Source organism: Xylona heveae (genome assembly GCF_001619985.1).
Source record: "Xylona heveae TC161 unplaced genomic scaffold L228scaffold_5, whole genome shotgun sequence".
Classification (NCBI taxonomy): Eukaryota; Fungi; Ascomycota; class Xylonomycetes; order Xylonales; family Xylonaceae; genus Xylona; species Xylona heveae.
The window spans coordinates 1,315,706-1,339,186 of record NW_017264197.1 but is presented as its reverse complement, the minus strand read 5'-3'; the positions used below and the strand labels follow the sequence as shown (position 1 = coordinate 1,339,186).

Here is a 23,481-nt window from a genome sequence, read left to right as displayed (position 1 = left end):
AAGACAATGGGTGAACAATACTCAACAGTTTCAACTTTTTCTTCAATACCTCTATAAATCCCCTCACCATCCTCCATCAATTTATTCTTTCCGCGCAGCACTTTCATAATCCCAATCTACAACTTCTCCACTACAAATACATTTGCACAAATTCGCTGTTCACTTTACCCTTTTACGCTCTATTCTTTTACGATTTACACTTTTACTGCCATCGTTCCTTCTCCCACTTCATCACCACAGAGAAACAAAAAGCCACTCACAATGCCAGACCACCAAAAGACCACTCTCAAGGACAACGCGGAAGCGGAAGAACCTACCGTCTACGTCGGCCGTGGAAGCCCTGACTGCACGCCCGCCGGCCGCTTCACGCGCCCGCTTCCACCGCGCAAGGTGCCCTTCAAATCAGCGCCTAGTGCAGCGAGCAAATTCGAGGCCTTATTTTCCGGCGAATCCCGCGGGTCTGTCAATTCCAGTTCTTCCAAGTAAATGGTGGAATAGCATTGCTAAAGATAGTTGTAGATCTAGGAGGATATCGCTGTCCCGGTATCTCAAGGGCGAGCTTTTTTGGCGGAGATAGTAAAACCTAGATGGGAGTTTTGGTCATATCTGTTTTGAATTACTATTCTTTTATATTTTTTCTCTGTTTCGTCCTTGTATATTTTCACTGTGTGGATTGTGGATTGTGGATTGTGGTTCTTCTTTTATCTTTCCGGGGTTGGCTTTTAAGGGCTCCGGAGAGGAGTAAAGTAGATGCTCTAAAGGTTACTTGACAAAGGGCATTGCTGCGTTACAAAAGGATGGAAAGGCTTCTTTGATAATTTCTGGTCTGGGAAATATTGCTATTGACGTTGGTTGGCAGGTACTATTAGCGTGTGTAAAGAATGCATTGTTCATATGTGACAAAGAAATTTCCCTCCCAAAAAAAAGGTGGATCCGGAAAAAGAAAAAGGTCTAGCATTTTACGAAATCTAGAACGCCGGAAAGGGTTCATCAAACGCTGTTTAAACCTATGCGCTCTTATAAAATGACACCATATAGCATCACGAGGGAGTTCCTCTCCGAAATAGTATAATACAACGGCATTGACGCAAGTACCATACTCGTTGTGGTCTGGAGATCTTACATTCGCTAGATATAATTAATAAAAGACTACCTGGAGGATATATTACAGTTCTATTTCTAAAATCCAAAAAGGACGTGAAAGCCGCGGCTTAAAATCCACTGAGCTCGGCCAGTACGGCTTTCTCTCTGGGTCCAGACATGCGCTCGAAGCGGTCTACGCTCATTACAAAAGTGCCTCTACCCGCAGTCAGACTGCGGAGATGCTTCAAATATCCAACCATTTCTTTAAGGGGGACACGAGCGGTGATATTGCGTTGGCGGTCGCCGGAAGTCATTCCTTCTTGTAAACTTTCGCCGGCGCTTCCTGATGTGAAAGGATCAGGCGGGGTGTAAATACGAGCAACGTCTACAGCGGGGAGGTCATCCTCCTCACTAGCTTCGCTGCCACTGCTGGGATTGGCTACGCTCGATGACGCCGTATCGAGCGACAGCACCTGTCCACCACGCGCCGAACTAATATCGTGGACTACAGCACCAAGACTCGCTTCGTCGACATTGATCACGACGTTCATGACTGGTTCCATGATAGCCGCGCCTGCTCCATCGAGAGATGCGCGAATAGCAGCTTGAGTAGCTTGTCGCGCGGCGGAGGATAAGGCAGCAGGCGTGGTGTCAGGACCGAAAATGTGCGCGAGGGCATCAAGTTCGAGAGATACATGGATACTGTGCATGGGAAAAGAGTGTACTGGACCGCGAGACAGCGCGGCGAGCGCGCCATCAATGAGTGATGTCTTGATAGCCTCGACGGGCAATAATGAACTTGCGGGATCGAGTCCAGCGATGTTGAGGGTGATAAGATTGCCATCTCGGAGAAGTGTCGCTGACGTCTCATCCGCAGGGAGCGGCGCTTCAGTCAAGTCTCTTTCCAGAGGTGCGACGGTGGCAGTGCAGCCGGCTTTGGCCTTCTTGCCTGCTATGTCTCGATCGAAAAATATTGTTTCCGGGTGTGTCTCACTAAGGATACTTTCGCGGTATCCAATCTCCACGCGACCCATGGATGCCTTGGCCTTGTAGTCGCCTATGAGGCGATCTCGAGCGATTTCCAAGTGTAGTTCACCCATTCCGCTGAGATGGGTCTGACCGGAATCCTCGTCGACAGAGACGTGAAGGCTGGGGTCTTCTCGGAGAAGAAGAGCGAGGGTGTCTGCGAGATTCTTCTCCTCGCTGAGACTGTGTGGCTCGACGCTGGCGAAGAAGACTGGTGGAGGGACTTCGATGGGTCGGAGTTGAAGAGTGTTAAATGGTGCTGGTGGGCCGGTCTTAGGGTTGACGCCAGCATAAGAAATTAGAGTATCTCCAGTTCGAGCATGTTTAAGACCAACTATGACACCAATTTGTCCAGCTTCGATGGAGGGAATTTCGATGGCATCATTAGCATACATGCGCAAGAGACGAGGAGGCCTTTCTCCGACATGTAGGTTTGTATTGTAAAGAGGAGCATTCCGGTGGATAGTGCCCGAATAGACCCTGACATAGACTAGAACACCACGGCGAGGATCATTGACCACCTTGAATGCAAGTGCACAGGCCTCAAACTTTTCAACCGACGCAATTGCTCGAGTCTTTGCAGCTCCGACAGCCTTTTTGTTCTTTTTGCCATCCTTCTCCAGGAGTTGCTCAAGGACCATTTTGCCGTCGATAAGCTGCTGTAGCCCTCCCTTGCGGTGCCCGAGGCTGATTTCAGCATCAGGCCGCTCTCGTGGCTCGGGCAACAAGTCGACAACAGCATCAAGCAATGGTTGCACGCCGATATTCCGGAAACTGGCACCTGCAAACACGGGAATAATTTGCTGCGGGCTTTCATTGCAGATGCATCTGCGGAGGCTCTCTGTGAGCTCGATTGCGGGAATGGCTAAGTGATCTTCGTCGTATTCGAGGAATTTCTCAACCATCTCTTCGTCGTGTTCGCTCAACAATTCCACCAGTGCAGCCCGACCTTTCTTTATTTCTTCCGCGAAAGCAGGCTCGGTCTGCTCGAGGTCTTGTAAGGTGGACAGCTTGAGTGTTTTCCCGTCACCGCCTTCCTCCCATTTCAATCCGCGAAGGCCAACAACGTCTCCAATGCCGACAAATTTCTGATCGTGGCCTTGCCACCATGGGATGTGGCATACCGCGGGCCAACCATGCAGCCGTGCGCCAATCTGACGAACTGTCCGGGCAAAACCGGCGCCGTCCCGGTCCAGCTTATTTACAAAAATGATCCGTGGAATGCTGTATACACTTGCTTGATGCCAAACCTTTTCTGTCTGTGCTTCAACTCCGGCCACACCATCTAAAATGCATACTGCACCATCGAGAATCCGGAGTGATCGTAGAACTTCGAATGTAAAGTCGGCATGTCCAGGTGTGTCGATTAGGTTGATAGTATGTGAAGTGAGAGAACGAGGTAATGCACTCGTCGATTTTGTGTCTTCCAATAGAGTTGAGCCTTTTGCAGTTGCTTGCTGTTCTTCGGGGAGAGGGGGCCAATGGAAAGTCACGGCCGCTGACTGGATGGTGATACCTCTTGCCCTCTCAGCGGGCAAAAAGTCCGTCACAGTAGACCCTTCATCGACATCTGTTGCCAGGGTTAATTATAGTGACATTCGTGAAGGAACAACCAGACAAAGAGGACACGAAAGATGCTTTGTTAGAGGGGAGCGGTATCACGTGCTATGACTTATTTTCGCCGGAAAGTCAAACAATATGAAATAAAAACAACGGAATCCGACCGCGGAGAAAATGAAGGGAATACTAATGGGGTAAGCAGAAAGATTTACCTCCTAGTCTGCGGGTGAAGCCGCTATAATAAAGCATGCGTTCCGTGGTGGTTGTTTTCCCCTACACATAAAATTAGTCTCGTCCAAATCTAATACAGTATTACTCATCGCCAAGTCAAGGCTTTCTTTTGTTCTATCGAACTTACAGCATCAATATGGGCAATGATGCCAATATTCCTGGTTCTTGCCAATTCATCCTGGGAGGTTGAATCTGAGGCCACTGAGACCGTTGAAGAGAAGCATCTAATTCTAATCCATCCCGCTGATGCAGGCCGGAATGAGCCTGCTCGAGATACTCTCCCGAGAAGACTCAATGGACGATGCATAGTCCAGGGTATTGCGATGTTGACTAAATAGACATGAGAATGCCCCAAAAGGAAAATGTTCAAGATCTTGCGCAAGCGTCCATCTCAAGACTTGATTATCAATGCACACAGGCAATTCAGAGATTTTCAAGCAAACAAAGAATAATGAGTGGACGGCAGCTACGCCTTGAAAACTTGATGGAGATGAGCTTGTTAGTTGGTTGACGATATTTCTGGTTTTCCTGGAGGTCGCTTAAAGTTTGATGCGCCAAAATCTCGTTGCAAGTATCATTATGCATACTGTATAATGCACTTAATTATGTCCCACAACATTGGACAAAATCTGATTGATATCATTTCTTTTATTAAGAACATATTTATGGAACTTATATCATTGAATTTCCTTGACAGAAATCCACGTAAAAAGTAGGCCTGGCCCGTGAATGATGTAAAGTCCTTATGCATCGGTCAAAAGGTTACTAACCGCGCGTTTAATGGCGGTTCGAGTCGAGTTGGTGGGGTTCGGAATGTGGTGGACTGGAGATGCCGATCAGTGATTACAACGTAACCGCAACCGCAGCACCGACCACCCAGCTCCAGCCACCATTCTGAACAGGAGTCCGGTGCAACTCTCGCCGTGATAACAATTCAGCGCTTAATCCCGAAATTTCTATATCATAGTATTTGTTGAATACCGATTCGATTGATTTATCGTAATGGATTATTCATCGCTCCCTCACGACCCGGATAACCCAACGGGTGCTTCCCCGTGGTCGTCATCGCCGCAAGCCAACAGAGCGAGCTTCCCACCATCCAGCAGTGATGGGCCTTCTTCACCATTCTCCGGTCCATCTCCCTACAGCTCCGAAGTTGGTCCGGGACATCAGCCAGGATACTCCAGCGACCAAGACACAGCTGAATCGTCAGCATTCGGCCGGCCCGAAAGCGCTGGGCTCGAGTCACCGTCTGAGGAAAGCGGTGAGCACGGCAAGCCTGATCTTTCTGAGCGGCTTCAGAGCCCACAAATCGGAGAGCATGATTATCCAGGACATCATCAAGTTCGGCAGCATTACCAGGAAAACATTCGCCCCGATCCTCAACGATACCCGAGTGGAAGGCAACCGCCGCGACAAAACCAGCCCCAATATAAGTTACAAGCAAAGATAACTGGCCTCGAACGTACTGGTAGAAAAGATCCTATTCTGAGATTTGATGTTCACGTATGTTGCGTTCCTGATGAACTACATGTGCAAATCTGACAAGACTTGATGGCAATAGACCAACCTTCCCAAATTCCGCACGACTCAATTCCGCGATGTCCGAAGGACGCATTCCGAATTCGTCAAGCTGGCTGAGCATCTGATATCTGCCAATCCTGAAGCAATCGTCCCAGCAGTCCCTCCTCCGTTGACCTCGGCAGGCGCGGGCACAGACGAGGATGAAGCACGAGTCAAGGGATCGATGCAGCGCTGGCTGAATTACGTATGCGGGAATGAGATCCTTATGCGCGATGAGGAAATGATATTCTTCGTGGAGAGCGACTTTGGATATAGTCCCGTGGTAAGACGCAAGCAGCCAGCTACTGGTGTACGAAGAAAGGTCATCAAGCAGTTCGCTCCCCCGCCAGATGATACTCCAGAACTGCAAAATGCACGACCTGTGGCCAAGCTCTTCTACCTTGGGACAATGGAGACTGGCCAAAAGGTAGACAAGCTTGTCAAGGCTAGACGAGGTAAATCACTTAATTCATACAGCTCGATCTACCTCTGAACAATGGCTGACAAACTTTCCCACAGCTCTTGGTCTCGCCGAATCCGACCTCGGAGTGAAGCTTGGCACAATGGCCGTGCAAGAAACCCACACTGGCCTTTCATCCGCATATCGTAAACTCGGAAAGACAATCCAGACAGTTGGTGACTACCATGCTGCTCAGGGAACTATGGAGGCCACGACTCTGGCCGACCCATTGAACTACCACTCATCCGATGCCTTTATCGTCAAGGAGACGCTTACCAACAGACACATTCTCCTCCGGGAGCTACTCCAAGTCCAGCAAACCACACGAAGCAAGCTTGCCGCTGCGGACCGACTCAAAGCCTCATCATCTGTGCGTCGTGAAAAGGTTGACGAGGCCATCGCAGCCTTGTCAGAAGCCCGAATGCACGAGACATTCCTCACCCGCAAATGCCAAGGTGTCACAGACAACCTCGTCCACGAATGCCGGCGGTGGTTTGCCCACACCACCAATGATCTCCGCCTCTCTATACGCGAATACGTAATCCGCACTATTGAAGCAGAACGCCGCACTCTCGCCACTCTCGAGAACGTCCGTCCCGATATCCGCGGCATCGACGCCAGCGGCGGCCTCAGCCGTCTCGGCCGCGAAACTCATCCAGCTACTCGCCGAGCACTCATGGGCACGTCACAGGGTCCCAAGGGTGACGCATGGAGCGGTGTGCCCCGTCGCCCAGATGGCCTCAACCGCAGCATCAGTGGCGGCTTCGGTATCCCCGCTCCAGAAGAAACTGATCCCGCCAATGGCGACGGCGCCGGCACCCGGAAGAGAGCTGTCAGTGGCGCAGGCAGCCTCAAGGATCTCATGGAAGATGACCAGGACCGCGTCGATGCCAGGAATGCCGCAAGTCGGTTGGCGCAGAGCACGTTTTGAAGCAAGTAGATAAATTAGCAGTTCGCTTTAGGTGTAGCACTTGGAACCTCTCTGTTCTGTCAGATGTTTTTGTTTGTACTCCCTTTTTTTTCCTGTTTGTTAGTCGGAAAGTTTTTTTTTTTTTTTTTTCCTTTTTTTATTAACTGCATGTATTCTACCATAAAGCGGCTTTCTGATAAGTTGATAAAGTTTTTGATCACCACCCCACACACACATATACGCTATCAGTCAGATCTCATGACTTTACAGTATTCCAAAGAGACTTAGGAACCGAGTATGATTATACAGCCGTTATATACTATTTTGCATCCCAAAAAACACGTAAATGAAATAGAGGTTGCGGTAGTGATAACCCTTTTATTTTTCTGTGTCGTTGTTCTTCGTTATTACATCTGAGATCGATGCGGGCTATATTACCGGGGATCTTTTTGGAGTTCCCATCTCTCTCTTTCATCTAACTTTACCCATAAACTTAAATTATTTTCCTCTCACCGCCCACACATACGTAATTATTATTGGAATTGTTTACATCTTAATTTTTTTTTCTTTTGCAACCCCCACCGAATGTTCTTTCAGATCTGCAGTTTCCTTTTGCCCTCGTGTCGTAGTAGAATCGAATGATTCTATGTTTTAAACATTACACCAAAACATCACGGGTTATCGGAGCACAGATCCGTACCAAGCAAAATCAGAAAGAGGGGAAAAGGGAGGAGGGGGTGCCTTCGAAAGTGACGTCATCCCGAGCGAATTCCCCCATGATATGGGGCCCGTCGACTTTTGCGGAATTTACTAAAGTAGAGAAGAAATAAAAAAAAATTATCCAGATGATAGCAAATTTCGATTACTTGGCATAAGTTGTAACTAAAAGCGAAGCGGGATCAAAATGTGACAAGATAATTTTCAAACGCCCAATCTATGCTGGCCCGAACAAATAGAAAACCAAAACCACAAAAAGAGAAAGAATGAATGAAAGAAAAGAAATGAACAGAAAAAACATATAATACAAAAAGAGGTTCAAAAGGAAAGCCAGAGCCAAGGTTTTTATTGGAGTTGGGTGGCGCAAAACCGAAACGGACGTGACTTACTCTCCATTCCCTCGTCCTTTTCGTACTCCAACCAGGTAAGACAAAAGAGAGGAAAGAGAGAAAAAAAAAATAAGAAAAAAGGAAAGAAGACAAAAGATGGGTATGAGGCAGCATAAAAGAAGATGGGAGTTGAGCGCTTGAAGAATAAAGCAGAGAAGGTCATTGCGCGAGCATATTGCGGTCATGCGGCGCAAGAGACCTCGCGAGCAAGTTTATTGGAGATGATGGGGGCAATGCCCAAGACCTATACAAGGGCTCAATAATTTTCCAGCTCCACAGTGCGATGCCATCGACGCGCCGCATGTCGTCAATCCAGTCCAGCATCAAGGTAATGCTTTCTTCAATCTCTCCAGGAGCAAAATATCTTGTGCAGATGTACTGGAGGATGCTGTTTGTCTTGGTCTGGTAGAAGATGAGAAGTATGCCAAGCAGGTGCTGTGTCCAGGTAAAGAGATATGGGACAAGGCGCTTTTTATTTTTTGGAGGCGCCATACAGACAGTCCAGCGGAGGCATGCCTATAAAAATAGCCCCGGTGGGTTCGAGTTAGTTTTGAATCTTCGCTACTGCAATTGAAAAGAAACAATTTGACGTCATCTGGTAAGTGAAAGGATGTAAACAAACCTTAAGGCACGCAGTACAATATTCAATGTCTTCATTCGTCATCTTTTCTGGCATGTGTAACGCCTTGTACACAAACGGGCGATAGGTGATGTAGCGTGTATAGTAAAATCGCGTACGAAGCGACGCGACTACCACATCGATGTTGTATTCGTAGGTAACTGGCAGAGCTCCTTGGTCTTGCATAAACATCGCCTCGACCACACTGCCATCCGCAGCGATCCGGTGCAACGAGTTTTCATCTGTCCATTGAATGGACTTTGGAAGCGTGTCACGCCAAAGATCGAGCTGCCGTGACAACTCTTTGATGACGAAACCCGGTGGCCCACTACTGTCCTCACTGTTTTCAGACTTGCCTGGTCGAATTCAGCAAGGCTTCCCACCAAAGTGCCAGTCTGCAAGTCTGGATATTGCAATAGAACAACTCACCATCATAGATTGCGGAATGAACTCGACCGCACAGTTGTCTCAAAGCAACCTGGGCGAGGAAAAAGTATCGATAGTGACATTTGTCATCAGCCACAGCATCCTCTCGGGACGGAGGCCCAATAAAGCTGGGCAGTGGTACGCTTTCTTCAAACTCGTTTATGCCCGTTGTTGGAAGTTCTAACTCGAAATTTATACCACTACGCCGCCAGAATAAGATCAGCAGCAGAACTAGACGGGAGCTCAGCACGACCTGCACTCACTTTTCAATTATGAGACAGTGCCAAAAGACTCGTTTCAGAAGATCTCCGCGCTGTGAAGACCAGTCGATGGTATCGCTAAGATGACATGTCAAACCCAATCCTTATGAAGCCCGCACATCAATTGTTGGCCGATTGTAAGCTTGGAGAGACATACGATTGAAGAAGCGTCCGACAGGTCGATGAGGCAAATGCTGACAGTCGCCAGAATTCCTGAGGGGAAAAAAAAAATTGTTAGTCGCGTATGAACATCGCACGATCTTGTCAAGAGACTTACAATGTGACGAGAACAAGACGCAAAATACAGCCTAGTCGTGCAATTGAGAATTAATACAATGCCGCTGATATACGCCGCTTTTATGCGGCCCTGCCACAGAGAACTTACGAAGCAAGAGACAATGTTTGGATGATCTCGAGGGTACAATCGGTCAAAAGAAAACCCATCCGCTTACGAGCTTCATTGAAGAGATCAATGCCCGGTGGAGTTTCAATCGTCCCGCCCCGAAAACCACTCACTTTGCCATTTTCGCTTGCCACTGGTGCTCCTATGGATCCTTCGAGAGCGAGTTTTCCGAGGGCAAGTACAAGCAGGACGATGACTGATTCAATATCTCCTTGTCCGAAACCTTGTCGTAGGATAAGAGGGAGTGTAGACGAGAAAAAAGTCTGACGGCACATGAATGGATAAGCTATATTGAAGGTATCAAAAAATACTCCGGCTAGATTTCGCATAGAGTCTTCCGATAATGGCGAAAAGGTGACGCGATTGCCACCGGGTGAGACGGGATGTGCGTCCAAACAGGGCTCTAGAGGAAGTGGATGAAGTCCCTCCTGATCCTGCAACCGCATGATCCAGGCCGTCCCATCCTCGGGGGCTTGAGGAAGCTCTTGGGCATGCGGCAGGCCGCTGGCATCGAGTGAATTTAAAATTGCGGGCCAGAGCAGCACCCTTTGCGCGGCAGGTAGTCGCTGGTGAGGCTTAGACGGTTGCTGAGGCAGACGATCCCCAACACCAGCGTGGGAGCTTAGTGAACTTGGTGTCTCTGCCTGCATTAGTGGTTGGGAAAGATTGTTAAAGTCGTTCAAGAGGCTGCTGGATGTGTCGCTTGCGGGTTGGTTTGCTCTTGAGCTAAAAGACTGCGACGAAGTTGATCGAGAAGTATTCATGGAATCAACCTTCAGCTCGAGCCGCTGGAGGCTTTCGAGAATGTAGGTCAAGGTCTTATCTCGCCTATGGAACGATCAGCACACTGCCCACAAAGTGGAAGATTTCCCATCCAGAAGGGGACAACCACAGGCAGATTCTCGAGAGATGAAGAAATCACTTACTTTGTCGGCTGAGGCTCGCGGTAAGTGCACGCTGATGTTCAGAGCAGAGGTTGATCAGTCTCCGTCTATGCTTGGTTACTCATTTGTGTTGATTAGAGACTCACGAATTCCTAATCTTTGACACAATCCACATTTGGGACGTTTCTCGTCACACTAAATTCGAGTGAAATGTTAGTTTCTTCCACGCCTTCCTTGAGGCTCATGCATTGTGCACTACGTACCTTGGTTTTCCTCGATCGACATGTTTCGCACGCCTGTCAGGTTCAATGATTAGCGGAATCAAAAGCACGAGATGCACGTTCTGCGGTGAGATTGGACGTACCTGAGCAGCTATTGCTGCCCTCTCCCTTCTATGAGCGGCGAGCTCGAGAATATTTGGCCCAGGCCCTTCCTCGCTCATTGCTGTGGTTCGTGCCGTAGTGAGCTTGCAATTGGCGTTGTAGCTGCCAGCTCGGCAGGCGGTCGATTTGACCGGGGGGGTCCAAGGGATAATTCCGAGCACTCTGTGCGTGGGGAAGCGATCGACAAGGTTTTGCGTTCTGGAATTATAAAGACTTCAGGGACGAATGAAAACACCAGCAAATCGGAAGGGGCTGGCTTGTGAAGTGGACAAGGGGAGCACGGATGAGCTTTGGCCGAGCAATGCTAATAGGACACCGATATAGAGCGCCGGGGAAACTACGTTTGACTATGCTCGCATTTGCTTGATGGACGCCATCACTGTACTGTAACGATCATGTATTGTTGTCGAAAGCTCATCATGACTCTTTGCCACGAAGGTAGGGTCGATCAACCCTGCAGTGAAGCTGGTTGCATATATGATTCCAATGCAATTGGACAATGTTATGGTTGCCGAAGCGAGGGCGAAAAAAAGAATCGAATATCACAAAGACAAGGGCATTGCATTAGTATTTTATGAGAGAAACTTATTCATCATAATTGGAGGGGGGCGAATTGGCATAGTAGTGGGGGACGTGCTTTTTCTCTATTCTATTATATTCTATTAGCAGGAGAGTAACACAAGTAAAAAGAAAAGCTCCAAGGGAACTTTTGGGCGCATCCAACGCCCCTTGGTTTTTGGGGGGGGGGAGGTAAAGGTGTCGTGCGGAGGAAAGTCCGCACCAATTAACAGCCTAAGAAGAGCTAGCTATGGCGTACTCTCTACCTGTGGCGTCTCCACATTGCCCTGACAGTCGGCACGAGATCGCTGGACCCTTCGCTAGTATCCGGTACTTTGCGTGAAAAGCACGCAGGTGGCGGAAAGTCTAATCTCTCTGCTCAGATGGCCTATTCGTCCGTCGGAGGTGTGTTCCTAGCCAATGAAATCCCCCCATCTCCTTTGACAACCTGAGCTGTCCCTACAATGGTCCCAAAACGCGGCTGTGGCAGCAGGGCGCTTTTAAACCTCTCCAGAAACCTAGACTCATTTTGGAATTAAACTTTTGATCGGAAAAATATGACAGCCAATACTAAGCATTGTATAGTTATACAGTTTCTACCGAAGCTACCAATATAAAGGTTGCAACCCTTATTGGGACGTCTTCCTTGATTGCAGGGGGAAAAACGTCACAACGTAGGAGTACCTACTCCGTAGTCAGGGTCCCATTTGGGAAATAAAAAGTGTGGCCTCAATTGCTCCATTCTATCTACTCATATTATCATCATCTTCTGGATCCTCTATTTCTAAAATCTTTATAGAGTAGGGGGAAAAACACCGTATAAATTAAAGTGATTCTGGTCCGCGTCAGACTTCTTCACTGAGAGAGAGCTAAGCATAGAAGAGTGCCTTTAATCGCCAATGTAAATTCAAAGTTCCTGACACACCTGTTCTCTACCTATGAATGAACTTGCCATTCTCATCACAGAAGCCAGCATTGATGCATGGGTTCGTCTGCAACACCTGGTCCCGTGACACAGTACTCAAAACCAGTCTGAAAGGAATTGACCATTAGTCCTGACAGCTCGCCTACTACGTATTCTTGATGCAAGCGGGATCGAGCTTTTCCATCAAATTACTCCGGAACTTTGAAATTGAACGAGCACCCAATTCACTTTACCAAACTAACAGCGTAGAATTGATTTCAATGTAGAACTGCGCTGGGTAGAGCGATGAGTAATAAATGATGGAGCAACCAGCAATGGAGCAGAAAGAGCAATGGGTAAACAGAGGAACACTAGGGGTAAAGTGGATGGAAACTCAGCTGATTTGATGTCTAATCGCGAGCTAATCGTCTTGGCAGGTGGTTTGGTAGAGCCTAGCGAGACTCGGCAGACTGGGGTAATTGGAGCTCAGGGGGCTTCCTCCTGAGTGACAAGCAAAATATCTTCAGTATCTTCATGTCCAGCCAATAATCACGTGGCCCTTTTTTTGGTCCATTCTTCCCTCCGGGACCTTGAAGCAGAAGAAAAGAAAAGTTTGGTGGTGGTGGAGAACCTGTTGACCATCGGGATTGGCTTCTTGATTCAAACCACCATGACAGCAATAATCTACCGAAAGGAAGATTCTCATAACACTTGAAATTTTAACATCCTTTGGCATCCCTTTCCAAACCATGGCCGGCCTTTGGCGCTCTAGAGTTAATCACAAGTCATGGCCCTAGCCTTGATCGCAACACGACAAACCAGAGCCAGTCCCGGTCGAACCCCTCACTGCAGACTGGGCTAAACCGTCCCTTGGATGAGCTGCTAATTCGATTGTCATGGCGCTGCTCGATTTGCCTTTGGAAATCTTGATTTTTATTCTGAATTATTTGCCAAACTCTGATTTCCCTTTGATCGCGACCACTTGTCGGACGTTCCAGGGTATCGTCGAGCCCAGCTTGTTTGCTAGTCTCGATTTCTCATCATGCGATTTTGATACATTTGCACAAATCGTCAAACACGGGCACGGGCAGAAACAAAGATATATTCGCTCTCTTCATTATTCGCTCTCTTGGACCCCGCCTCGTCTTTCTTTTGATCCCGCTGATGGAGCCAACAACCGTGGCGAAGATGCATTATGCGCCATTGATGCTCCATTTCATAACAGAGCATTTTCTATCGAGATTAACAAGCTTTTTTCTCTATTATCACAATGGCACGGAGCAGCTCTCGAAAGTCTGACGCTCGAGATCCAACATCCATTGGCAGATGCATACGCGGACGATAAAAGCTGGAACCAAGTAAACGGGCCGCCCTATTTGCGATTGGACGACGCATACTTTACAGAGAGAAAGCTGCCCTCGGTACATATTTTAGACGTGTTTGCAGACAATGCACATTTGTATCCGGAATCAGCATGGCGACTTGCCCGATGCTGCCCGAGTATTATCGGTCTTGGAGCACGTTTGGATGACGAGTGAAGACGAGGAGTCGAGGTTCGCCGCGATGCGCGACTGTGTGAGTCAAAACTTTTTCAATTCCCTTACAGAAATTTTTCGCCCGCTAACGTGTCAATTCTTGTAGCCATCGCCAAGCATCTCTGCAATCTTCCTGCTGATTTCAAGGATTTCGGCATGGTCCTGCAATACGAAGCATCTACAGTTCATGACCAGCTTCCACCAAACCTATGCACCGAATCGGCCGTAGATTTGTTTTCCATGTACATGCGTCAATTTTCGCAGCGGCTCACACGCCTCTTTTTAGAAGTAGGGCAGCTTTCGGCAGAACTTTTCTGGCCTCGACAGGCAGTAAACGAGTCCTCCCTTCCATCATGGCCCGCTCTCGAATACGTTGAAATTAAGACACAAATGGATACTGCCGACGGTCAATGGATGCTGGAACGCGACCCGCTGAACCCAGATCGGCGGAAACTCGACTTAGGAGTTCTATTCCGTGCAACCGACGATGATTATGATGAAGGTTATTTAATTGACCCTAGCTCTCGTCCTTCTCCCTACCATCGAGCGAAACCGCGACAAGATTGGTTTGACGAGCTCCATTTAAGCATTGCGCTGGCAGCTAGGCGCATGCCTCGTCTCAAAGATTTCTCTCTACGCGTCGAAAACGTTTACGGCGAGGATGAGAGATTTGGTGCCCACAGTTTTACCTACGATTGTGGCAGAGACCGGCGTGGAATCAGCATATATAAACCACGTATTATCTGGTCCAGTCATTCCCAATACATCCCAGCTGAGAAAATCATGGACACTTGGAGAGCAAGTTTTGGCCCTGATCTTGACCTCGAGATTGTGGAGTGGTACCCAAGGGATTGCCCACGCGGTCCAGGCGCTCACGCGGGCTGGGTTAGGTTTCGTAATGGGCAAAAAATTCGCGACTACGATTAGATTCTACCTACGTTACGCTAGAAACGTGCCTGAATTCTACTTCGTGTATTTATTTGTTTTTATCTTCATATCTTGGTATTACAACTCTGCTTCAATATGAGCTATCCTCGTTGCGATTCATTCGTGACCTTTCGGAATCTGAGGAACTGGTTGATCATGATCTTAAACCTGAATGGCCAAAAATTTCAAGGTTTGTTCGACTTGCTTTGGTGTTCTCTTTTTTTGGGCCCGAAATACTGGACCGAATGCTTAGCTCCATTTTTCTATCCCTTTGCTTCTGTGCCATTCTGCACCTAGACAAACAATACCGATTAAGGAACTGAGAATTGGGCACAGCAGGGCAATATCCGTCAATGATGACGGGAAGGTCGGTTAAAAACAAGCAAAACAGTGTGCCCTTGGTCACTTATGGTAATTAGTTAAGGGAGTCCCTTCGGTAGCGAAACCAAAGCCCCGTGGCGCCACTGTACCCGCCACTATGGGAACCGGCAAAACTACCAGGCACTTTCCTATTACCGTACTGAATGTTTTCGCATTGCCCCATGCAGACTTAAAGTTTATTACTTCAAACGAGCTTTACGGCACCTTGTGCAGACCGCTTTTTCTAATTAAATACTATGCTTGCTTATCAAGTTATCTACCTAGAGTACCTTTCGGAAGAGAGAAGATCCCTGGCTCAACCTATCCGTTAGATTTCAGGCGTAAAACCCCCGTCAACGTTCAAGTATTCTAGCGCAGTCGCTCCCAAGAAAGCTGCTAACCTGATATCACAGCCTCCGAGAATTCGACCGGCATGGCTCAGATATGGACAAGGGCTTAGAAGGGCCGGGTGGAGTTCTGAAAAGGACATTGGTTCGGCACTTGACTTCACAGAGAAGCGGGGAAAGACATGTGCACTCACCAGCGTCCATTCAACGTATCACAGCAATGCACTGGCTCGTTGATCAAATGACGCCCCGCCATGCTCAATAGCCTTCCTAGAGGCACTTTGTACAGAGACACAAGGGCAATGGCTCAGGCTATAGAAGGAGATACGATCGTGCAGCTTACTGCTATTTTACTCGTTGAAGTCCTCAGATTTAGGAAGGTTACTTTGTACATATTGCAATCGCCAAACCGAGCTTTGTAAGTCTGACTATTGCCTCAGCGCGCTCAGAGACTTCAGCCTTCGAAAAATCAAATACGCATTCGTATTTCTAGATCTGATGCGAAAGAAATCCGATTGGTTGTGACTCTCGGCGAAGGTTTCTAAAATGGCAAAAACTAGGTTCACACATCCTGACAGCTTCATCCACAAAATGTAAGGGTGACGAATCGAACAAGGAAATGAACTGATGCAGGTGAACTGTTGCCTGGAGCTTCAGCGGGAAAGGAATGCGCCTCAACCGCAGGGTACCGTGAAATGTTATTTGAGGTGGGCAAGAAGTTACCTATGTACTTTCCTGGTTTTAGTTATGATGTTCGGGTTCGCTTACACAGGGTTACCGCTGTTGCAGCTAAGGGAACCTAATCTCGGGACCGATGACGCTGAAACGTAGGGTGTATATCCCAGCGGCAATTGCATATACAAGTGCTCAATCCGACACAGGTTTTGGCACACGAGCCCAAGCTTTCCAAGATGAAACATCATTATATAAACCAGGACGACTTTCCCATAGGCGAAAGACTTCTTCTTCTTCTTCTTCTTCTTCTTCTTCTTCTTCTTCTTCTTCTTGGACCGACAAGGTAACAGAAGACAGAAGATGAAACCCGCGTAATTCAGTTTAATCATGCAAAGTGCTGTCGTTGTGGTGGGGGAAGCCTACCTTGAGACTTACAGGGCGCCATGTGCCACCGCAACCCACGTGGTTTGGATTGGAGAAAGGGAATTTGCGGCCATAGGGAACCAACCACATCACAATCATCCTGCATGGAAGAGGAATGTGATGTTGTCGCAGCATCCCGTGGAACCAAATCATGATTCATGATCACTTTGTCTGTGCCGCGGAATTTTCTCACTGGTGCTTCAATTCCCGCTGCCGGTAAACATGCCTATCGATGCTGGTCAAATTAGGAGATAAACTTTCTCCTTGGCCACTGATTCGAGCATAAATGGCTCTCTCGTAGCGGCGAGGTAATGCCTCCAAAGTTGTTACCTTCCAGCAGCGGGGACCAAGGTCCTTTATCACGCCTCGCTGCCTCACGCCGCACAGGATAAATGCCTTCCAATCAGAGGTTCAAACAATGTCGAGAAGTCTGCTCACGACTTGAGCGACAAATATTTCAGGATAGCAGATGCCGCGTCTGACAGTTAATTCCGGGCAAGCCGTCTCTTCTTCATCTCAACACGTTTAATTTTACGCAGTTGTCCATCAGCAAGGTTGCCTTGCCGCGTTACAAGCCTGTGCTGGAGCCATACGACCAACGGGGTTTTCTTTCGATCTCCTCAGGCAACCGCATTCTTTTCCCAGCCCTGCCCCACTGTGCACAGGCTGCTATTATTTGCTTAGATACAGCAGCAGGACATGGCGCAAGGGTTGGCACAAGGATATAGGGTTCCACATCGGAACAATAAATACTGGGCCTGCCACGAATTTCAATAACATACCTTAGTTGGGCATCAAGTTCCTTGTGTGAAAATTTGGAAAGGAATTATAAATAACATGAAGCTTAGTAACAGCGTGACAGCAAGCTTCTCGAGTGGATGGATATCTGAGATGTTCCAATAGCCCCCAAATTCCAGTGGTCATCGTTGGCCCTAGCGCATAGATAGAAAATTCCTCGAAAAGGTACCTTATCGTATGTGTGCAGGTCTCTCGGATAGGCCTTGCTGTTCTTGTGATCGGAAACATATTGTACTGAGGCAATTTCAGAGAGTTTTGCTTTTTACCTTTCTCGGGTGCAAGTTTGGCTTGTGCAGTTCGAGGTCGGTCCAGTTATACAACGTAATGTGGCACACCTGCAGGTACGATCCAAGCGTTGCTCAGAATTTAGATAATGCATTCCGTGCTTACGACTAAAGCTAGCAAAGAAGATCTTTCGGAGTAGGAGGAGTGACGACTATAATAAGACAGCCTGTTTCTCTCTCAGAAATTACAAGCAATCCCCACAGATGCTCTGAGCGAGTCTCTGAGCGCATTCACGCACAGGCAGTGGTTAAAAGAGGGGGGTTGAACAAGAGATGCTTTAGCGAAAGGCAACAAGGCATCAGCGACTAGTGCATTGTGGCGTGGTTGCCTAAATGCGAGGCGGCTGGCCGGTATCACCCACCCACACACACATAGCCTGCCAAGTATTAGATTTTTACTTGGGATGAAAAAGCGAAATCATCTTGTAGCAGCTCAGCCGGCAAAGTAATGTTATATAGACGGAAGCAATGGAACTGCCAGATGTTGCCATCTGCCCTGCAAGCAGCGAACCCTAGCTTCTTCACTCCCTTCTCCTCTCTCGGTTCATGTCGCGCTTAGATCACCCATTCCGAGCGTTGGTGACTTTTAGCCCGCAACCCCCACATTACAGGGTAGCCGATTCGCCGACATTCGTATGTTGAATGGGAGCCAGAACCCTCTTGCCTGGTCATCTTGCCATCCCCCATGATGGCGAATAACGAGCCGCATTTCTTATCCAAGAAGTTTGAAACTCACCTGCGACAACAATCGGCGAGAGGCAGTCAACTTTTTATTTGCCCATTTTGCAGCGATGAACGTTCTTTTCAGCGCGAGCACAACTTATGGACCCATGTGCAAAGCTGCCATGCGGACCAGCTTCCGGCACCCCATGAACACGCCGCTACCATCGAGCTCAGGAAATGGCTAAAGCAGCATGCGCATAGAAAATTGTAGGTGGCTGGCCAACTACAGCCGTGGATGGATCGGATCTATAGCTAACAAGCTATTCTTCAGACCTGCGGCGAACTCGCAAAGTAGGCCCAAGGGTGAAAAGGTCCATCTTCCGCCATCATCATCATCATCACCTTTCAAATCTGCTTCCGATGAGCCCAGCAAAGTCGCATACTCCCCTGGCGAGACCGCAATTGAACAGGGTATCACTTCGGAATTGAGCGATATTGGGAATCTCTCCCTGGAAAATCGGCCTGACGAAAAGGTCAAGGAAGACTCACGGCCCCGAAATGCCAGGAAACGAGCAACTGGTGCAGCTCGAGCGGCAGCAGAAGAGGATAATAAACCAACGGCTGAGCACGGAGCTCCCAGGCGCTCCAAGGCTCGCTCCTATGAGCCCCGAACCCGGCAGGTAGTAGACCCTGATTTTGACCGCAGTGCGCCACTGTACGGGGGATCAGGCGATGGACTCGCTCGGGCGCCGCGTTCCAATCCCAAACGACTCTTCGATCCGAATCTTGATGATCCGACAGTTAAGATGGACGCGAATAACAAAGCCGCAGCGAGCCCGCGTTTAGAGACGAACGCCCATGGCTTTCTGGAAAAAGATGACCATCCCAGACGAAGAAAGGGAAGGGATGCAATTCAGGGACAATCTGGGCCACGAAATTGGTCGAATCACAAGAAGCAGCCTTCTCGGAAACAACCTGGCAACGCTCAAACAGCCTCGGGAAATCCTCGAAAGGAAGCCGGATTGCGATACAAGGGCGCAATAGCGGAAGGGCCTGGCGCTGAACTCTTTCTCCAACCGGAGACCCGACCTATCTCGGAAGAGCAGCTTGCGGCTGAGCTCAAGTCAATCTACGCTGCATTGGAAATGGCCGAGGCTAAAGCGATTGAGGTGGACAACAACCAAATGCTCTCTTTTCGGAATGCTGAGGGAGAGAAACCCAAAATGAGGCCGGAAAGGTGGAGAGCTTATTTTGATCTGCATCGCGCTTTGCTGTACGAACATCATGATTTTTTCCTTGCGTCACAACACCCATCTGCGAGTGCTTCACAACGCAGGCTTGCGGCAAAACACGCCATGCCTGCACGCATGTGGAGATATGGCATCCATTCTTTTCTCGAGATTCTTAGGGATGCCTTGCCGGACTCTAGGGATCTGATGCTCTCCTTTATTTACCTAGCTTATTCGGTGGTTGCACTTCTGTACGAGACCGTCTCAACGTTTGAAAATACTTGGATTGAATGTCTCGGTGATCTTGCTCGTTACCGTATGGCCATTGAAGATAAGGATCCGGAAGACAGAGAAATCTGGACAGGTGTTGCTCGTTTGTGGTACAGCAAAGCAGCCGACAAGTTGCCCCAGGTGGGCCGACTTTATCACCATCTGGCTATCCTGGCTCGCCCGGACGTTGTCCAGCAGCTCTTTCTCTATGCAAAAGCATTGTCGGTGGTCCATCCATTCTCGTCCGCAAGGGAATCTATATTGACCTTATTTGACATGATTTCACGTCTTGACGAGCATCAGAAAGGCTTTGGACATATATTTGTTCAAGCACATGGCATTCTTTTCGCCAAGGCAAATACAGATGGATTTCTCAACCTAAAAACAAAATTTCTGAATGGTTTAGATGATCATATAGGGTGTGTAACAAAAAAGTGGAAAGAGCAAGGTGTATTCATTGCTATTTCAAATTTCGCTGCAATGTCTGGTTTTGGCTCGGAGGATATCTCCTTGATGCAGAAGCTGGAATGGGAGAAATCAAATCCTTCCGGTGCTAAGCCTGTTGACACTTTCCAACCCCGCGACTCTTCTCGCGACACTTCTTTTGCAAGCTTTAAATATGCAAAAGAGTTGGCCTTTTCAGTCCTGAAAATTGCTCTCGAGCGGATTGGTGATGGAAATGTTTTACCACATGTGCATGTGTCACTCGTCTTTCTATACCACTTATCGAGTCAAGATGGGGCATTAGCAACCTTGGCATCAGACATTCCGTGGGGGGCACTTGTTACAATGTTGAATTCGCTATTATTATCCGAAATACCTCTCAATTGGATGGAAGGACCATATTTTCCAGCGCAGGAGGGAGATGATCGTCGGCCGCTACCTGAAGATTATCACATGAGGGGACTGCTCTGGACCATTAATTACTTTCCCGACGCTTGGTTCACCGACGTGCTTGTGGATAACTCTGAGAGATTTACTGAACAGCCTTCTATGACACCAGTTCGAGAGGCGCGCATTCTATGGCTTGCCCATCAGATCTCCAAGGTATGTAAATTCTCTATTTGAATGTTTTCCTTTGATCCTCTCGCAGCGCTGAACATGCCTTTTCCAGAGTTGCGATGCTTTAAATTTTGATCAGTCCTTGCGAGCTTTCACTACGCCGGCTGTCGCTTCCCAGGCTCTATCGACACCTTCAATTTCACTTGGGCCTGAAGCCCTCAAGTTCGAATTACCCCAGGATGAGAGTGAAGACCTTGGGACGGCAGCTGGGGATCTCATTAGGAGCCCCACTGAAGAGTCGAATTCGCCATTTCGCTCACCTTCAGTTTCGCCTGGGTTAGAGGGATCTCGCAGCAGTATTCTACCCGACGAGGGCTGAAGCCATTCGGTCCGATAACATTTCGATGAACACAACTTCAGAATCCGCAATTTAGGGAGAACAAGATCCCAAATGTGGGTTTAGATTCACAACAAGGCTCTCTTTAGGGCGTCCGGAATCCTTCAATCGCCGTTTTCACGCGTCAAGCGTCGGTCTTAGGCCTCGTCCTGCCATGTGCTCAGCGAATTCGCCATCCGATATGCGTAGGGGTGTCTACTCAGATTGGATCAGATATTCAGTTGGGGGCTCTGGTTGAAGGAAGCGCAGAAAATTTCAAATGGGGATTTCTCGGTGTCGTTACACGGTTACTCTGACAAAAGAACAAAACCGCACATTGTAACGCATAAACGCTGCTGGTCGCAGGAAAATATATCGGGCATACTCAACTGCTTAGGTTGTACATAACAGACAGTCTTTTCGGCACGGTCAGGTCAAGCTCTCCTCAGAGAGCTCTTCATTAAAAGAACTATCCTTCTTCAACCGAAGGCATATGCGATTGTTTTGTTTCCGGAGATTTTTTTTTTTATTCATATGCGCCCAGGCTTTTACACTTTGTCTCTTTTCAAGCCAATAATCTAGGACAATAAGGGCGGTTCACATCTCTATGCAAATTTTAGACTAAATCATCTCGATAGGAAATGCCGTACATTTTATTCACACTCGTTTGCCGAAGTTCTCGCTCCAGTAGCCAGATCGTCCTTGAACTAGAGTGTTTCGTGTTATTGTTCTTTTTATATTCTTTGCCGAACCTACGTTTGCTGATCATCTTTTAGATCTAGCCGCATGCTGATCCCGCCTGTTGATCGTCCAACATTCGCATGGTAGCCTTAGACCAATCATGCTCAGCCCGACGGCTGCTGAATTCGAGTGGTTGGTGAGACACGATACTCTTACATATCAACATCTCAGAATTCTTCCTAGGAACGGGATGTCATGCCAATACAGCCTCACGTAACGAATCTCGCATTCCGTACCCACATCATACATCAATCAAACATACTTACTGAGCCTTGCATCCCGCTATCTGCCTTTAGTCTGGCGAATCGCCGTTCTTCTCCCTCGTTTCCCCCACACTCATTGTGCATGTAGCCGCAGCATCGCAAATTTCAGCCTTGTGCAACACTGAGTGACTCGGCCATTGTTTTTTTCTAGGGGGGACCGGTTGCCCCCCGGGTGGATAGATTGGACCAAATTTCAGATTGGAAAACAAGGCTCTCTGATTTTAAGATGCAGAGAGTATCGGCCCGACGCCAAAGCGGGGAAGGTTTTCCGCCATGGTGAGGCAACCTTTCGGATATCAAAGGGCCAATGATTTAAAATGATGCCGCGGGAAACGCGACAACGAGGTCTAATTTCGGACAAGGATGAGAGACTCTATTAATGCATGGAAATGGAACAGTGCGCTAATGATGATACGTGTTCCCCTTTTGACCCGTTACAGGTCGCATCTCTAGGCAGCCCGGGTCCATTTGTTTTTTCTGGGGGGGGGGGTAAGTAAGAAACGTGGGAAATGCAACGTCGTACAAAGGCTTTTAAAGTAATTCTGAGCTGAAGCGTTTTAAGCATAACGGGTAATATCCGGGAGTACCTAGATACTGTGAGTTTGCTTCCACAAATATAACTGGAAATTAATGCGCCAGTACGGCGTACGCTGGATAGTAGAGAAATGAAGAAGAAGCTTCCGTTCAATCCTCAAATCAATACTTAAAGACGGTAATTTCTCACAAGAGTGGTCTACATTTGTCTCTAAGCTTACGAGCCACCATGTTAAGCTTGCTACAATAAGCCACGGTTGGACTTATCGCCGCCAGCGGCTGGAAGAGCATGAGATTGCAGATGCACCATGATATTCCTCCAACTGAATAATTCACATATGACTGACAAAGGAACCAGAAATTGTAATAAAATAATCGAATTATCTATTAAGCAAGTCAGCTTTCTTTTTCTGTGACGTCTTACCTGCTTGAGTGAAACAAATGTCACAAGTCACATGTCAGGAGGCGGTGAAGGGTCCACGTGACCGATAAGCACCTATCAAGATCTCGCCGCCTCCGGTTGGTTCTGTTCGCTGGGGATTAGCTTGGCCCTACTTGCTCATCCATCGTCACCGGGTTTCCCCTCGCTTTATCAACCTGTATCTTGAAGGCAACCAAGATAGTTCCTATTCACGATCAACGCACCCCCCTTGAACATAACATTACCTCAACTTTAAC

At 48.0% G+C, this 23,481-nt stretch overlaps 6 protein-coding genes across 6 annotated transcripts; 3 read left to right on the top strand and 3 right to left on the bottom strand.

Moving 5' to 3' along the window:
- Nucleotides 1-1,107: 1,107 nt before the first annotated feature.
- Nucleotides 1,108-4,354, bottom strand: L228DRAFT_220562 (ribosome-releasing factor 2). Its single transcript, XM_018330244.1, has 3 exons — nucleotides 4,028-4,354; nucleotides 3,882-3,942; nucleotides 1,108-3,679 (listed from the first exon to the last, which is right to left on the bottom strand). Exons 1-3 carry the CDS (start codon nucleotides 4,205-4,207, stop codon nucleotides 1,212-1,214), a joined length of 2,709 nt encoding a protein of 902 aa, XP_018188478.1. The 5' UTR covers nucleotides 4,208-4,354; the 3' UTR covers nucleotides 1,108-1,211.
- Nucleotides 4,355-4,770: 416 nt separating this feature from the next.
- On the top strand, nucleotides 4,771-6,983 carry L228DRAFT_247342 (vacuolar protein sorting-associated protein 17). The gene is made up of 3 exons (XM_018332622.1): nucleotides 4,771-5,406; nucleotides 5,465-5,918; nucleotides 5,983-6,983. The coding sequence occupies exons 1-3, from the start codon at nucleotides 4,903-4,905 to the stop codon at nucleotides 6,852-6,854; spliced, it is 1,830 nt and encodes a 609-aa protein (XP_018188477.1). The 5' UTR covers nucleotides 4,771-4,902; the 3' UTR covers nucleotides 6,855-6,983.
- A 742-nt stretch (nucleotides 6,984-7,725) lies between these two features.
- On the bottom strand, nucleotides 7,726-11,412 carry L228DRAFT_261039 (hypothetical protein). Its single transcript, XM_018334302.1, has 11 exons — nucleotides 10,896-11,412; nucleotides 10,795-10,827; nucleotides 10,678-10,726; nucleotides 10,574-10,604; nucleotides 9,630-10,475; nucleotides 9,522-9,552; nucleotides 9,402-9,457; nucleotides 9,248-9,322; nucleotides 8,988-9,184; nucleotides 8,562-8,914; nucleotides 7,726-8,455 (listed from the first exon to the last, which is right to left on the bottom strand). Exons 1-11 carry the CDS (start codon nucleotides 10,971-10,973, stop codon nucleotides 8,099-8,101), a joined length of 2,106 nt encoding a protein of 701 aa, XP_018188476.1. The 5' UTR covers nucleotides 10,974-11,412; the 3' UTR covers nucleotides 7,726-8,098.
- A 2,413-nt stretch (nucleotides 11,413-13,825) lies between these two features.
- L228DRAFT_261038 (hypothetical protein) lies at nucleotides 13,826-14,838 on the top strand (the record flags this gene model as incomplete). The annotated part of the gene is made up of 2 exons (XM_018334301.1): nucleotides 13,826-13,949; nucleotides 14,018-14,838. 2 exons carry the CDS (start codon nucleotides 13,826-13,828, stop codon nucleotides 14,836-14,838), a joined length of 945 nt encoding a protein of 314 aa, XP_018188475.1.
- A 1,471-nt stretch (nucleotides 14,839-16,309) lies between these two features.
- Nucleotides 16,310-16,803, bottom strand: L228DRAFT_238816 (hypothetical protein; the record flags this gene model as incomplete). The annotated part of the gene is made up of 2 exons (XM_018331083.1): nucleotides 16,310-16,617; nucleotides 16,656-16,803. 2 exons carry the CDS (start codon nucleotides 16,801-16,803, stop codon nucleotides 16,310-16,312), a joined length of 456 nt encoding a protein of 151 aa, XP_018188474.1.
- A 1,420-nt stretch (nucleotides 16,804-18,223) lies between these two features.
- Nucleotides 18,224-22,346, top strand: L228DRAFT_139580 (hypothetical protein). The gene is made up of 3 exons (XM_018329161.1): nucleotides 18,224-18,655; nucleotides 18,720-20,934; nucleotides 22,042-22,346. The coding sequence occupies exons 1-3, from the start codon at nucleotides 18,411-18,413 to the stop codon at nucleotides 22,045-22,047; spliced, it is 2,466 nt and encodes an 821-aa protein (XP_018188473.1). The 5' UTR covers nucleotides 18,224-18,410; the 3' UTR covers nucleotides 22,048-22,346.
- The last annotated feature ends 1,135 nt before the right edge of the window (nucleotides 22,347-23,481 follow it).

Coding starts and splice junctions, on each gene's coding strand:
- L228DRAFT_220562 (XM_018330244.1), bottom strand. CDS start 4,207: ATGCATCGTCCATTGAGTCTTCTCGGGAGAGTATCTCGAGCAGGCTCA. Junction 3,943..4,027: donor TCATTGCCCATATTGATGCT/GTAAGTTCGATA, acceptor TTTTATGTGTAG/GGGAAAACAACCACCACGGA. Junction 3,680..3,881: donor CTTCACCCGCAGACTAGGAG/GTAAATCTTTCT, acceptor CCCTGGCAACAG/ATGTCGATGAAGGGTCTACT.
- L228DRAFT_247342 (XM_018332622.1), top strand. CDS start 4,903: ATGGATTATTCATCGCTCCCTCACGACCCGGATAACCCAACGGGTGCT. Junction 5,407..5,464: donor TTCTGAGATTTGATGTTCAC/GTATGTTGCGTT, acceptor TGATGGCAATAG/ACCAACCTTCCCAAATTCCG. Junction 5,919..5,982: donor GCTTGTCAAGGCTAGACGAG/GTAAATCACTTA, acceptor ACTTTCCCACAG/CTCTTGGTCTCGCCGAATCC.
- L228DRAFT_261039 (XM_018334302.1), bottom strand. CDS start 10,973: ATGAGCGAGGAAGGGCCTGGGCCAAATATTCTCGAGCTCGCCGCTCAT. Junction 9,553..9,629: donor CAAACATTGTCTCTTGCTTC/GTAAGTTCTCTG, acceptor TTGCACGACTAG/GCTGTATTTTGCGTCTTGTT. Junction 8,456..8,561: donor ATTGTACTGCGTGCCTTAAG/GTTTGTTTACAT, acceptor CTATTTTTATAG/GCATGCCTCCGCTGGACTGT.
- L228DRAFT_139580 (XM_018329161.1), top strand. CDS start 18,411: ATGATGGCGAATAACGAGCCGCATTTCTTATCCAAGAAGTTTGAAACT. Junction 18,656..18,719: donor CAGCATGCGCATAGAAAATT/GTAGGTGGCTGG, acceptor GCTATTCTTCAG/ACCTGCGGCGAACTCGCAAA.